The sequence below is a fragment of the Sciurus vulgaris genome, assembly GCF_902686455.1.
Source record: "Sciurus vulgaris genome assembly, chromosome: 14".
In the NCBI taxonomy this organism is placed as follows: Eukaryota; Metazoa; Chordata; class Mammalia; order Rodentia; family Sciuridae; genus Sciurus; species Sciurus vulgaris.
In genome coordinates this window covers 25,383,703-25,399,131 of record NC_136475.1, presented here as the reverse complement: position 1 = coordinate 25,399,131, position 15,429 = coordinate 25,383,703, and the positions used below count along the sequence as shown (strand labels likewise).

General features: G+C 39.5%; 1 protein-coding gene across 1 annotated transcript in view; it reads right to left on the bottom strand.

Moving 5' to 3' along the window:
- ANTXR1 (ANTXR cell adhesion molecule 1) overlaps nt 1-15,429 on the bottom strand; it is a 168,923-nt gene that overhangs the window by 136,253 nt on the left and 17,241 nt on the right. Inside the window, 3 exon segments of the mRNA XM_079110856.1 lie at nt 1,304-1,402; nt 13,321-13,362; nt 13,365-13,380. Coding sequence (XP_078966982.1) covers nt 1,304-1,402; nt 13,321-13,362; nt 13,365-13,380 — 157 coding nt within the window.

Below are 15,429 nucleotides of genomic sequence, written 5' to 3'. Positions count from 1 at the left end.
TCTGATTAGATTTGGGATTTTGGTTTCAGGACAGGAAATGCAGATTTTAAGTGACATCACAATTGAAAGGAAAAGAACTCTGCAGGGAGCACGCATCCAACCATCACACCGGGACTACTCAGGGCCATTGCAAATGTTTTCAAACAGCACACACTTTTTGGATATGTGAGACCATTTCCAATTTTTAGGAAAACTTATTGAATGCTTCCAATGTTTGATATTATTCCAAGGCCAGGAATTCCAGATGTTTGTAAGGAAGCCACTGAATAGCTCTGTTTAAATATTCAAGTGAGTTTTAAGACCTCAGGGAGGAGAAAAAGGCATATCTCTCAATTGTTCTTTAAAGACCTCCCTCCTCCGGCTCTAAGGAGGATGAAACTAGTGCGAGGTTAGTAAATATAAGTCCCTCACCCTTCTTGCTCTTCTCTCCCTCTTAGAGTCACTGTGACAAAAAGACACAGCATTGAGAGCACAGAGCACTTAGGAAAAGGCAGTACATCATGACTGGTGTTTATCATTGCAGATGCAGCGTCGATAATTATCCGTGTGACAGATGCCAGATGCAAATAATAACCAGGGCTCCTGGCATCTGCAACTCCCACAATCGGCCTCCCCATCTCTCCTGGACAGGCCCATGAATCACACATGGCTTTAATTAGAACTTGCCTGCTGCAAAGTCTCCTGCAGGTTCCAATGTTATGACAATTCATTTTTCTCATGAAATGCACTTAGTTTTTACTTCCATATTCTTGTATTTCATGTAAGGTATTCACCACGATGAGAGTTTCTTGGCTACTCCAAGTAAGAATCATCCAGATGGAAAGGTCTTCCAGAACCTATGCATGCAAACCTAATAGTTGGCTTTTGGTTTATTCAGGATTAATAAGTTTAGAGCATTTCTTTTTCACTGGAGAGTCTGCAATGCTTTGTGAAGAAGCCTGAAGCTCCACAGTCCCTGACTAATCAGTGCCTGCACAGTCTACTGGGAGTGACTGACTTTGCAGATGGAAATGGACAAGGAAGCAAGTACCCCTCTTCCTCCTGAGGGGCAGGGCTGCCACTTGCAGCAGTGAAGCTAACTGGAGGCTCATGTCCAGGCCTGCCCTGCTGCCCAAGCTGGGCACCCTCCTCAGTGCCCATTCAGAGGGGCACCTTTTCTGATCAGGACCAAGACACTGTAGGGCTAGCTGTGCCCTACAACTCTTCTTTGCAGGTTACATGGGTGTGGCCTTACTGGAAAATAAGCCGGGAATTCCCTCCTTTGAAGCAGGCTGAAAAACCCACCAATTCTGCAAGGACTTACTGAGTGTGACCGAATCATTGATCTTGAAGCTGCAGAGGACTCTGTCCACATTGCGGGCATGCCGGAAGCCGTTTCCTCTCACCACGACTTGAAATGACTCTGAAATGGAGAATTGACAGGACACATAACTTAACCATTAGCCTTAAGCTTCCTGTCTGCTCTGATTTACAGCATTTGTTAGCTATTTCACCAGCCTTAAAATACTCAAATATTAGATCAGGTTGGAAACCAAAAGCAACCACATTTGTTCTTTTCCCACTGACCCACTGGTTCTTACCAGGTGTTCCCAGCCAAGGCTTATTACCTGGTCCCCTGAATTCCCGCCTTCCTACCTTTCCTCTTGAGGATCCGCCTATCTGGATTACCTTCCTCCCTCTTCTTTCCATTCAAATCTTACCTCTATTTTTGAGCCCAGAAAGTTTTTAAAACAGTAAGAAGGGGGCCACAGAGAGGGGTTCTCCATTCCTTCTGCAAAACTCAACTCTCCTCGGGTCTGTTTCACATTTTGGGTCCCCCTGAAAGAATTTCTCTAGGGCCCAGGGTGCCTAACATTTTTTTGGAAACCACTCTAGCATTTTCAGCCAGTGCTGAACAGTGCAGCATGTCATTATGTAATGTCTGCTCTTGTTCTTTTGTCTTTTTTCTCCCCCAACTAGAAAAAACACCTCTTTAGGTTGGTAGTTTATTGGATACTGCTAAGCAATCCCATCTCTGCTAGGAACACAGTGGTGGTGTGCAGGTTTATGTAGGAATAACTGTTCTTAGCAACCACATGCAAGTCTTGTTCATCTGCGGTCAGTTGTGAAGCAAGACCTGTTTAAACTAACACTGGTCCTTGAGTGTAGAACTTCTTTCTCTCTAAATAGAAGAGATAATATATCTCACAGGCCTGCAAATTATTTTAATAATGATGCACATTCAATGATGCATATTAATACATGTGAATAAAATCCTATTCTTTACCATAGTTATACCAAAGGAAAAAACAACCTAACACATTAGCTAAACACTTAGGAATATTTGCTCAAGTTTGATGACATCTAATGACCAATGCTCGACTTTCTTTTATTTTTATCATTCCTATGTCTATAAAAATCGGGGATTGGGATAAAGCTATGTGGTATATAAAATAAAAATAGACTAAAAGTACGAGGGGAAAAATGTATCATTTGTGCAAATTGATCTTTAATTGTAAACTGCTATCCAAATGGAGACTTTGTTGGAGGAAGAATGAGAGAATTAGCATATGGGACTTTTTCGTAGTTAAATAAATGTCGAGTCTATGCCACTTTATTCCCAAAAAACTAATTTAGACGTCATGTTTGCAAAGATATTAATAACTGATGGTTTAATTGCTCTGTCGGTGTGTGCTAACCTTGAATATATTTGAAGTCATTTCAACCGCACTGCAGCCCAGGGAGGAACAAACGACAAACTGATCTTAGTGAGGTCAGGTACTTTGTCCAAGATCACACAGATAATAACTGTCAGAAACAGAACCAGAATCCAGGACTGCCAGGAACCAAATGCTATGCTCTTAGAACTCAGTCATTTTCCTCCTAACTAGTATGCTAAAATAGATACTCATTGTCTTGTGACAGATGAGTAAACTTAGAAGTTGGGGTTAAGATTTTTTTTGTAACTTTATTTTATTTTAATTTCAGGCATGTTTTGCTCATTTTGCAGAAAAGTGGAGCTGGCCTGGATCGTGAAGAAAAACTGAATCTAAGTAAAAGAACCCAGAGGCACTGGGGTGTACCACAAGAAGTACAAATAAGAACAGAATGCTTTTAGAAGTATAAGAGACCTTAACAATAAGGAAATTGAAGATTTTGACATTTTAATGACTTTGCTAAGAGTTACGTAATTAGTAAACAGCAAAATGGGACTTATAGCCAAGTGTTCGGAGCCTAATTTGTGAACTTTATTAATGAAGGTCATGGGCATATGATTTTTCAGGACCATAGGTCTTATTACATATGCATGTTGATGCCTAGACACAATTGCTGCATTTAGAAATCAGAAAGATAGATTTACTATTTTTCTTCATATGCTTGCCAGGCATGTGACTGATCATTCAGTTGGTTCAACAAGCATTTATTAAGTGTTAAGCATTATGGAAGAATCTTATTGCATCTTACTTGCTCAATTAAGCCTAATAGAAATCAATTTCTGTTTCCCGTTTGCATGCCTAGACATATAGAAGTCTGCAGTTTGACATTTTTGCTGATTCCAAATGCTTTCTGCCTTGCTGCCTACTACTCTTCTTTCTTCAAAGATCAGCACAGGAAGAGAAGACTCTGGAAATGCAGCCTGGGTGCCAAGCTCTCTTCCCTAGCACCATGTTCCAGCATTACCAGTTCAGCTGCTGAATCCTCTATAAAAGAGACTGCACACATGTCTGCTTGGCCCAATCTCAGGGAGTTTAGGAAAAGACGACAGCAGGGATCCATGATTTGGCCTTGCTGGAAACCAAAGTATGCAATCCCAGGCCTGGGGACGGTGGAGGGAAAGGAGGCTTTGGGAAGCACAGGAGAGGCAAGCTCCCAGCCTGCCTGGTACAATTTCTCTGTCAGTGCACACATTTGGTTTCCAGAAACCAAACATTTGACCCGGCAGCCCAACCAGAGTGTCAGCTCTTTGCACAAAGATTTTATGTAACTAAATGCTGTTGAATGAATCCTCAGCAAGTGAGAGCCAGGGCACATTAGAACTGGGATATATCACTTTAACTCCATTAATCCACAAAGCCCTGGCTCTATCTTTCAAAATATGTATGACTCATTGTTTTTAGCCAATTTTCATTTTGGATTACAGTTCCTGCAAGAAATGTCTAGGGACCATAGGGCTTTAGGGAAGAATTTTCTACCTGATTTAATCTTTTATGAAACACATCCTTTAAGGGATTTTTAAAAGATATAAATTCATTATAATTCTTTAGTCATTTTTATTCCCAACTCAATTTAAGTTTCCTGATGGCAGAATCTAGCATTTCTATTTCTTCTTAATGTTTGACTTGACTGTGCCTAACCCAGGGCTGAGCTGGTTCTCAGTATAGGATCACTGAATGACACTAAATAACACATCTTGACATAGGGGATAAAAGGGAAGGACAAGATAGTTATTTACTCAGGAATCAGCCAGTTTAATAACATTTATTTTATGAAGTTAATGAATAAAAAGAGGGTTCAACATCATTAGTCATTAGAGAAATGCAAATCCAAATCACAATGAGGTATACTTCATAGTCACTATGACAGCTACATAAAAGAAATGGATAGCCAGGCATGCTCCTTGTAATCCCAGCAATTTGGGAGGCTGAGACAGGAGAATCCCAAGGTCCAAGCCAAGCCTTAGCAATTTAGTGAGGCCCTAAGCAACCTAATGAAACCCTGTATCATCATTTTTAAAAACCTAAAAATAGGTCGGGGATGTGGTTCTGTGGTTAGGCACTCCTGCATTCAATCCCTGGAATAATAATAAAAAAAAAAAATAATAATAATAAATTGTATAACAACAAGGACCGGTAAAGATATTAGAAGCCATGAACATTTTTGGTGAGTATGTAAAATGGTATGTCTTTGTAATATAGTTTGGCAGTTCCTTAAAATGTTAACCATAGTTACCCCATGAATCAAAAACTTTCACACCCCAGATAAACACTGACAAAGTGAAAATGCATATCCACACAAAAACTTAGACATGAGTAGCATTATTTATAATAGGCCCAAATTGGAAACAACTCAAATGTCCATTAGCTGATGAATATAGTATTTCTATAAAATGGAATATTATTCTATATAATGGAATATTATCCAGCCATAAAAAGAAATCAAGTTTTGATAACATGCTATGACATGGATGAACATTAAAAACACTATGTTAAATTAAAGAAGTCAGACACATAAGGCCACATATCTCCTGACCCATTTGTGTGAAATGGCCACATTAGCTCGTCATAGAGATAGGAAGTAGATATCAAGGCCCAGAGCTGGAGGGAGGTAGAAGAGGGAATGGCTGCTTGATGGGTGTAGGGTTTTTTTTTTTTTTTTTTGGGTGATGAGCATATTCTGGAATCAATAGTGTTTATGGTGCCACTGAAATGTCAAGTTTAAAAAGGTGTATTTTACAGTATGTGAATTATAACTTAATTAACCCAAAGGAAAAAGTCAGTGGTTTGATAAACTTATTCCATTCGTGTTCCTTCCTTTTCTTCCTTTACTTTTCTTCCACTTTTTTTTAAAAAATGTGGAAACATAGCTTTGAGATGACCTCATAAAGATTGCCTATTAGTCACCGTATTGGAAAATGAGACATCGACCTCTCCTCCAATGGCTCTGCTCACTTAAGACTTTTCGGCCAGTGACTATGGTGCAACTTCATCTTGGAGGCAGTTTGGATTTGCTCTCCTAGTGAATGCCTAATGTGGCATGTAACTTCTAACGTAAATATAGAGAATGGTGTTTGACAGGTGCTTCTGATGGCTGATGAAATGAAGTTTCCCTGTGCTGCTATCAATCTCTCTTCCTGCTCCTCCTCACCTCAATTCCATGCAACCCCCGGATCTGCTCTCTGTAACTGTACATGGGTTTGCATTTTCTAGAATTTTATGAAAACAGAATGACGTCATAAGTAATTTTCTGATCTGGCTTCTTCTACTCAGTATAATTATTTTAAGACTCATCTATGATTATTTTGAGGTTTATACATAATTGATTGCCTTTTGATTGAAATCTGATACTGAATTTTACTGATTTGAAAAGTACCCATATAGAAAATGATTCTTTTAATTTTTTATCTGTTCTATTAGTTATCTATGACAATAGAGAGCATTTATGAATTTGATAATCACACATGAATGGACTATCAATTTTGATTGTACATACTGTAGGATCACATCGGTTCATGCAGTCATACATGCACATGAGGAAATATATGTCTGTTTCACTCTACTACCTTTCCCTACCCCTGTACGGCCTTTCCCTCCCTTCACTTCTCCTCTACCTAATCTAGAGTAACTATTCTTCCCTAGTGCCCCCCCCACCCTTATTATGACTTAGCATCTGCATATCAGAGAAAACATTGTCTTTGGTTTTGTGGGTTTGCTAAGTGAAATTTATTGCTTTTATTGCTGAGTATTATCACAATTTGTTATCCACTGATGAACATTTGAGTTGCTGACAGTTTTTGGCCCTTACAACAGAACTCTTAAGGACTTTTATATACAAATCTTTTGGTTATAGATTTCCTTTTCTCTTTTATCTTGGGTAAACGCCTAGGGGGTGCAATGGCTGGATCATATGGCAGGTATATATTTAACTTTTAAGAGACTGCCCAAACTGTTTTCCAAGGGTGGTTGTGCCATTTTACATTCCAACCAACAGTGAATGAGCATGGAATATCTTTAAATGAAAGCCCTAGTAGAGAATGAAACACTCCATCCAGAAGGGGGACCTAGTGGCCAGACACGACCACTTTGAAAAGTAAGAAATGAAAGAAATGGAATCACCACTACCTGATGATGTTGCTGAATGTGTCTATTTTAAGCATCTAATTTCCAAATGTTAAATATGAAGCCTGAAACTATTTCCCTGTGAGCTCACTGACCCAGCTCTATCAGAACCAGTGGGGACACAGTAGGAGTGACGTGACTGTCTCTGATGACCATGTGAGGAGCTCATTATAACTTCCGTTTCTGGTCGATCTTATGAGAACTTCAATACAGAGCAGTTGGCAGGTTGCACACTGATTCCAATTAGTTCCTTCCTGGAGTACTTGTTTACACAGCAAATTGTGATCTGTGCAAGTCTGAGGCCGAGTTGGACCAGAATAAAACTGTGCTCATGCACAGGGTGCATTTCCTAGAAAGAAGCTACATTAGGTGGAGAGCCAATCTATTGATGGGCCAATTTTCCTAACTACACAGAGGCTAATCTGTACAAATACCTAATAGGAAATTTTTATTTTTGCTTTTATGTTTTGGTACTGGGCAATTGAACCCAGGGGTGCTTTATCACTGAGCTACCTCCCCAGTCCTTTAAAATTTTTATTTTGAGACAGGGTTTTCTCTGAGTTGCTGAGGTTGGCCTCAAACTTGCAATCCTCCTGCCTTAGCCTCCTGAGTGGATGGGATTATAGCATGCACCACTGCACTCAACTAGGAATTTTTTATTAAGAGTCCATATTGGGAAGAAAACAGAATTAACTTAAATGCAAATAATGCCAAAGTTGCTGAAAAGGTTCTCCACTAATAGATGACTTCTGAGTGCTTAGAAGGAGGGGCTGTGAGTCAGGGATGTAAGCTAAATGGCAACCATATAATTGGTCTGGTTTTCGGGTGAAAACAGGGACTGGTGGGGACTATGGTAAACTGGAAAAAGTACATGTGTCTTTTAGAAGAATTTATTCAGTCCTTAATACTCAATTATCTTATAATAAATACAGGTCGATATGACTAGATCTGATTTTTCAAGACAAGATGAAAATATGAATTTTTAGGCAAAATCAGATTTTTCAAATGTTGGCAATTAATTAAATTTTTTAAAAATGCAGTGTGGATCAAAAAGAACATATGTGCAGACCAGCTAGGGTCCAGAGGTTGCCAGTTTCAATTCTTGAGAGTGGAATTTTGAGGAAGGCTCCCTCTCCCCAGATTAATTTCATCAATGATGGATTTTTTTCTTTTAACCAGAACAGATTAAATATTCTCCCCACTGTCTCTCTGCATTAGAATCTTCAGTTAAAATGAAAAATAGTTTCAGGAGTCCTTGTTTCTTCAGTCATTAAAAATAATCAACCATTAAGATCTTAGCCAAAACTGAATGGAGTCTTTAGAAGCTTCAAGTTGTAAAAGAGACCCAAAGGAGGTTTTCTCCAGAGAGCATCTGGTTACAGATGGCCATTCTGCCACTGCTCACATAATTCTAGAGGTGGAGACTTCAGACCATCCACTCCATTGTTGGAAAATTTTAGTTGTGAAAGTTTGCCGTATTAAGCAACATTTGCTTCCCTGAAGTCCTCCCAGCCTCTCTGTGGTGGTCTCTTGAAGCTTAAGCATAATACATCTCACATTTCCTTTCTGCATGGGAATCCTCCCAGCATCTGAAGCTACTCTTGTGAGTCTCAATTCTTGGTCTAATTTTTGGTTCTTTCTATCTTTCCTCATTTCACAAAGCTCCCACTGCTCAGGAGCAGACCTCTGCTATACTGCTCAGTGCATGATTTTGTAATTTATTTGAGCACATAACTACCTCCCAGAGCAGACTGCATTTCACGGGGGATTGGGAGCAAACCCTGTGAATTTTGTATTCATAGTTTTTCATATTGCCTGGAACATAGTAGATTGTAAGAACTGGTGGAAAGAAAGAAAGGAAGAGGGAAGAAAAAAGCTAGGAGGGAAAGAAAATGGAAGGAAAGAGGGAAGAATGGAAGAGAAAGAAAAAGAAGAAACACATGGTTTTTAGATCCATCACTGCGTCTCTGGTGGATATGCAGATGTTACTGCCATTCCTTAAGTAGGGTACTTGGAACTGTGATCTGAACACCATACTAGGACTACTAGCTGTCTTGTCTGGACCTAGATGGCTACCGAGGCACCCTAGGATTGCATCAGTTCTTCTTGGTCAAAGGCCTTCTTGCTGGCTACCAAGAGAGCTGTGATTGTCCTTGTGTTGTCTTTTCCCCCTGCAAACATTTTACGAAGTCAGATTTGCCTAAAACTGCTTGCTTGTGAAACTGGCTCTTTGAGGCCAGGTTTGACGCTTTTATATTTGTCCCATTAACTTTCACTTGATTTGCAGCCCCCACACCTAGAGACCTGCATGGTATTGTGGTTTTGTTTTCCACCCAGTGCATTATCTTGCTGCCTCTCTCAAGAGCGCAGTTTACTGTCAGAACCACTGCTGATGCTGAGTTGGGGCGAGAGCCAGGTGAGATCATTGTCTTGGGGGAATGCAGTCGTCAGCAGAGGAAGACCAGCAGGACAGACTTGGGTGGGGCTCCTTAGCCGGGGTTGCTCTGGGGACCAACAAAGGCATGTAATTCAGAGAATAGGGGAAGGGGGCTTGGAGACAATGTTTTGGATGAAAGCAAATTCTGCCTCCTTTAAAGATCTGTCTAGGGCTTGGTCTGACCATTTTACTTTAGAAATGGGAACAGTTGTTTCCTTGTTTACCCTCTCCCACAACACATATTGAATTAATTAGTTATTTAGCAGATACTCTGATCTGTATCAATGTCCTCCCCAATTTTCTTTCAGTGGAGAAACACACACGCATGTTTTTCTCATCTAGATATGACATTATTAGCACCATATTTAACACTGACCTTTAAATCCTCATTAAAATGAGGCTGATGACAATAATGTCACCTTGTTTTATGCAATAGTTCATGCTTTCTGAAACACTCTCATGTAAATCCCTGGTAAGCCCTGGATCCTCCATTAGCCTAATGAAAATCACAGAGGGGTCTTGCTTAGTTTTTTGCTACAGGTGCTCAGGGCTATGGACAATGGAATGGGCTCCAAGGCTTCCTGAAAGCTTTGCTTACCACAGAGAACAGTCAACAACAGCCCTTCAGGAAACCCAGGGAAGAATTTTGATGTAAGGCTATCCTTCAGAGGTTTGATTTTCTTCTTAGAATGTTATTCTGTAATCAGCATGTTTTTAAAATGCTTTTTTATATGTGCATTATAATTATACATAATAGCAGGGTTCCTTTTTAAATATTCACACATGCATGGAATATCATCAGCTGCATTACAATCTCCAGAACTTGCACTTATGCTGGCCTCCCTTCTCCTGCTTCTCTTCCTCAGAGGTCTTTCTTCTATTTATTTAGGGTTTTTTCAATTGGTGCTTTATGGCCATACATACAGGTGGAATTCACTATGGTGTATTTGTATATGTACATAGCATAATTGGGTCAAGTTCATTTTTCAGCTTCTTCCCTTTTTCTGTCCCTCTTTTACCCTTATAATTCTGATTCAAGGGAAGTAGATTTCCTATTTTGTTCAAAACTTAGGGCTAGCACCCATCACTGTGTCTTGTATCATTTTTTTTTTCTTCATTAGAAATAAAGAAAACAGTTTGGATGGTTTGCTCTGAACCGTAGGATAGTTTTCTATAACTATGTGATTACTACAAACATACCAGTGATGTTTAAAAATATCTGAAAGAAAGATCCTTTAGGTTGAATTTATCAGAGATTTATCTATTTTTTTGGTTCTACCAAGGAAATGGCACTGGGAATAATTTATTGGTTAAATTGCTTTTAATTTGTTTAAATTTATTAGTGCATTTTTTGGTCTTTTTTCCCTTAGCTTTTAAATAACCTTTCAGTAATTCTTAATTCTTTTTTATTTTTCATTTAATAAGAAATGTATTAAGCCAGGTGTGTGGTGGCGCACGCCTGTAATCCCAATAGCTCAGGAGGTTGAGGCAGGAGGATCAAAAGTTCAAAGCCAGCTTCAGCAGCTTAGTGAGGTCCTAAGTAATTTAGTGAGACTCTGTCTTGAAATTAAAAGCAAACAAAATAATAAAAATATATAAGAAGTGCCCCTGGATTCAATCCCTGGTACCAAAAAGGAAAAAAAAAAAAAAGTTTTCAAATATCTACCAATTTCTGAGGATCAGGTATTGTGGGCCTCACTTTTCTGTTGCCATATTCAAGTTTATACATGCAGTTCTTTTATGGTCTTGAACACCTTAATGGTATGTGAGGGGATTCTGGTTTACTTGTTGAGTCTAGGATTACAGAGAAGCACTTTTCCTCTTGTCCTTGTGGTTAATATTTTTACTTTTATCTTGGTCTTGTTCTATCTTTGGCTATGAATTTCTAATTGTGTCATTTTCATTAGCCAGTTCAAGGTGGGACATTGACTTCTTATGAAAGGAGTGAATGAGGATCAATAAGCAAAAGGCAGTGGCTCTGTGCTTTGAGGGAAGGCATGAATCAAGATGCTCAGCCAACTTTTACTGACGACGTGTTAAGTGCCAGTACTTGGAGGGAAATAAGTTTCCTCCTGAGTGTTCAGGATGCCCACAGGAAGGAGCTGATGCATGCCAGTGAATTAGAGATTGTGTTCGTTGACTTCAGACTTTCTGACGTATCACAAGGTTGCAACATACCCAGCAGGATTGCTAAACTGGAAGTCTGGGTTTTCTTCATGAATGGATAACTGCACAATTAAAGGGCTTCCTTGTTTTCCACTTGCTTTAAATTAGGGAACTATAAAAGTGAATAAACTCCACACACCACCATACACAAGATTAATCTATAATAACCCACCCATTTACTGTAACAGAAGCACACAGAACCCAAAGTGATTTACCTTGAAGCTAACGGAGTCTCACCGAAGCTTCTCCTGCACAGCCCCTTACAAGGTTCTGGCTCTGTTTATGTGGTCATATGTTTTTATCAAATTTGTGAAGTTTTAAATTTTTTTCCTTCGAGGGGTGAAAAAACATAGATACCCCTGCCATCTGTATGCTAGGTAGAAATGTATTTAAACATCAATAGGTAATTTTAAATTGCTTTTCTTTGGAAAATTAACACATTTCTGAATAGTCATCAAGTATTTTGCTAACATATTTATACATATATGGTGACTATATGCATTTATGTATGTATATATTTATGTAATAGGTAATTAGATGCAAGGCCAACTTTATGTAATTACATGCATACTTAATGTTTTTCATGTTGGTAGATTATTTAGTGTCTAACTCCTCAGGAGTCTTTGATTTGTCCTAACATATGGAAACTGGGAGACAATCCTCAAGCAATTCCCTCATTTGTACCAATAAAACATACCATAATCATTGTAATGTATAAGGTTTGATAAGGCCTGAAAGGTCTTCCTTTATGCTAACTGTCTTATCAGGGTGGCACATCATATTTTCTGTTGGCAAATAATGACCAGCACTTGGTATTTTGGGAGGCCAGACAGCTGATAGCAACAGGGAACTCCCGACAGTGAAAGATGCAAGTCCCCGGGGGACAGAGACTCATGCAGACAGGTGGTCCTTCTTGTATCTCCAGCACCCAGCACAGTCCCTGGTGTGCAGCAGATGCTCAACAGTGCTTTTTAAATGAATGAAAGAAGAGTGTTGGGAAATCTGCCTGGAATTATATGAAGAATGGCTTGGAACGGCTGAAGTTTCAGGCAGCCTATGATAACACACAGCAAGAGTGAGACCCCGTTTTTATCACTTAGAGAAAACACTGTGACTCAGAAAAGGCTGCTTCTGAGTGTAAGCAGAGATTTCCTATATAATGACAAAATCGTCACAGCTTTTATCAGTTTTATGAGGACTGGTGGATTGAACAATAGGTAAATAGTTAATTATGTAGAAAGGACAGCACCCACTAACCACTTCAATGTAATAACATTCAGTGATCTGTTGTCACTGAGATCATCTGGTATCTGTGGGGTGACATGAGAGGAAGGGTGATTACACTTTCTTTTTTGGGGGGTGGGGTGGGTATTAGGAAATTGAACCCAGGGACGCTCTAATCTATACTGAGGCACATCCCCAGCCCTTTTATTTATTTATTTTTAAATATTTTATTTAGAGACAGGATCTTGCTGAGTTGCTTAGGGCCTTGCTAAGTTGCTGAGGATGGCTTTGAACTGCACTCCTCCTGCCTCAGCCTCTGAGCTGCTGGGATTATAGGCATGCACACTGTGCCTTGTGGGGGAGGTCCACTTCTGTCCAGAGGCAGGCTGGTGGTCAGTCTTCAGCAATGGTGTGGGAATCAGCATTTATAAAACTTCCTTGTATATTTTGGTACCACAAAAGAGGACAGAATTTGGATAGACTTTCCAACCTTTAAAAGTACTGACGTGTTACTTCTTTCTTTTCTTTCTTTCCCTTGAAGCCAATCAATTTGTTACTCCCTTTTCAACCCACCCTTCTCCTGCCCTGTCTCCACCATGCCACATCAGAAAAGTAAAACAGGTGACTTGAATTTAAAAATATCAATTTGTGTGAAAGCAATTAACAATTTCAATTTACCTCCTGCACATATGGTAGATGGTTCAGCTGCTAGAATTTCAAGCAGGACTTCTTCCAAATCTAGTAGAAGAAAATAAAAAAAAGTCAATGTCCTGCGTAATCTGTTAAGAGATAAATGAGATAGAGCTAGGAAAGTTCAAGGCCGTTAGATAGCAGTAGCAGGTGAGAGGGAGGGTAAGATCTTTACTAGTATCATCAATACCAAACATTAATGAGCTGGGATTGTGTTAGATGCTGTTTGTTAGATACCAAACATTAAATGAGCTGGATTGTGTTAGATGTTGTGGTTAGATGTCCTATAAGCCATAAAAAATTATTATGAATAAGAATTATCAGCAGCTGGGAGAGGTGGCACACACCTGTAATCCCAGTGGCTCAGAAGGCTAAGGCAGGAGGATTGAAAAGTTCAAAGCCAGTCCTCAGCAAACTTATGGAGGCCCTAAGCAATTCAGGGAGACTCTGTCTCTAAATAAAACACCAAAATGAAAAAGAACTGGGGATGTGTCTCAGTGGTTAAGTGCCCCTGGGTTCAATCCTTCAATCCATGGTACCAAAAAAAAAAAAAAAAAAAAAAAAGAATTTCAGCAGATATTATTGAGCCTATGGTATGCCAGTCCCTAGTTTGGAGAGGCTTCATAAAGAGTTGCTGAAATGTGACATACACTTGACATGATAATGATAATGGCCAGTCACATGTGGTGGAGGCAAGGGTGAGGAGACAGGTAGTAGGAGCTCTGAAGTTCTTGGGGGGAGATAGTTTGGGGCAGGTACACTTCCAAGGGCTTCATGGAAAAGGTGGGGAACTGAGGGTGGAGAGGAGGTGGAGAGGGGGTGGGTTTGGGTACGTTAGGGTGCAGCTTGGGGATTGGCAGGAGCCGAAGTGGGAAAAGTAGAATACACAGACCTCTTCAAGCTGCCACAACAAAAGAACTTGAAAAGTAGAACTAAAAGAGCGATAATAGATAAGATGGAGGGCTAAGGTGCAGATGAGCCAACTGTCTCTAGGTGGCTGCATAGTCAGATTACTCTTTTTGTAAGAAAAGTCTGGAAAGAGGATGTGCAACCTGCGCCTCACTCTTCAGGAGGCCCTGAGCCTTAATGAAGTGGAAATGTACTCTGCTCTGTAAATGAGCTGGCAGGATCCACTAGAAGTCTGGAGAACCCAGTGACCATGCAGGGAATTAGTAACAAAAACTTCTGGCCAGAGCAGGGTATCTGACTGGTAGAACTTCTCTCCACCAGTTATGAATCCTACCTCTTGTTGAAAACAGATTCTAAAAGTTTAAACCAAATATTTTAAACAAGTAAGGAACAGTGAGTTAATTTGCTAACCAAATGTGATAACTTTTCTTGGGGTTTACTTACTCTGAAATTGGAGATGGTTCAGGGGACTGAAGGAAACCATTTTTGTTCAATTCATGAAAAGGACCTTGGTTAAAACAACTAATGATGTAGTTATAAAATTTAAAGTCTGTAGAAGAAACCATCTTTTTGTACTGGGAATGTCCCATTTATTTGCATGGATACATTTATTTAGATATGTTTCTTATTCCAACTTAAGCAACACATACACCACAGACACATAAAATAAAAGATGCAATAAATTATAATTGGTGGAATGGATTCTTAAACAAAACAGGAGAAAGATGATACAGTGAGTGAGGAAAAGCACACCAAAATATGCTCTGAGGAGTTTATTTCCTGGCTAGAAGTGGGACTTAGTTCCAAGCTTTCTAGTAGCAAATGAAAAAGTCAGACATTTATGAGTGTTCAATCTGTGAAATAAAAACCATTTCTCAAAAGAGATATATTTACCCATTCAGAGAGAAAATCTAGGCGTCCTCATAGAGAAGCATTGTGAAAGGAAATGAACAAACAAGCTTAAGAAATACTATCTGTCTGATGGGCAGATGATAAGACATTCAAAGTTATCCCAACAGTTCCCTTAGGTAACTCTTGTAGACCTAAGTCATAAAACGCAGCATTTCTTTATTGGTAATTCACAAATTCACTCTGTAAGAACTCCATGGCATTTACATATGTTTTGCTTCCCGTTTCCTGATTCTGCATTGGGAGAAAGTTCCCTCAGATTTTTGCCTTATTTCTTGC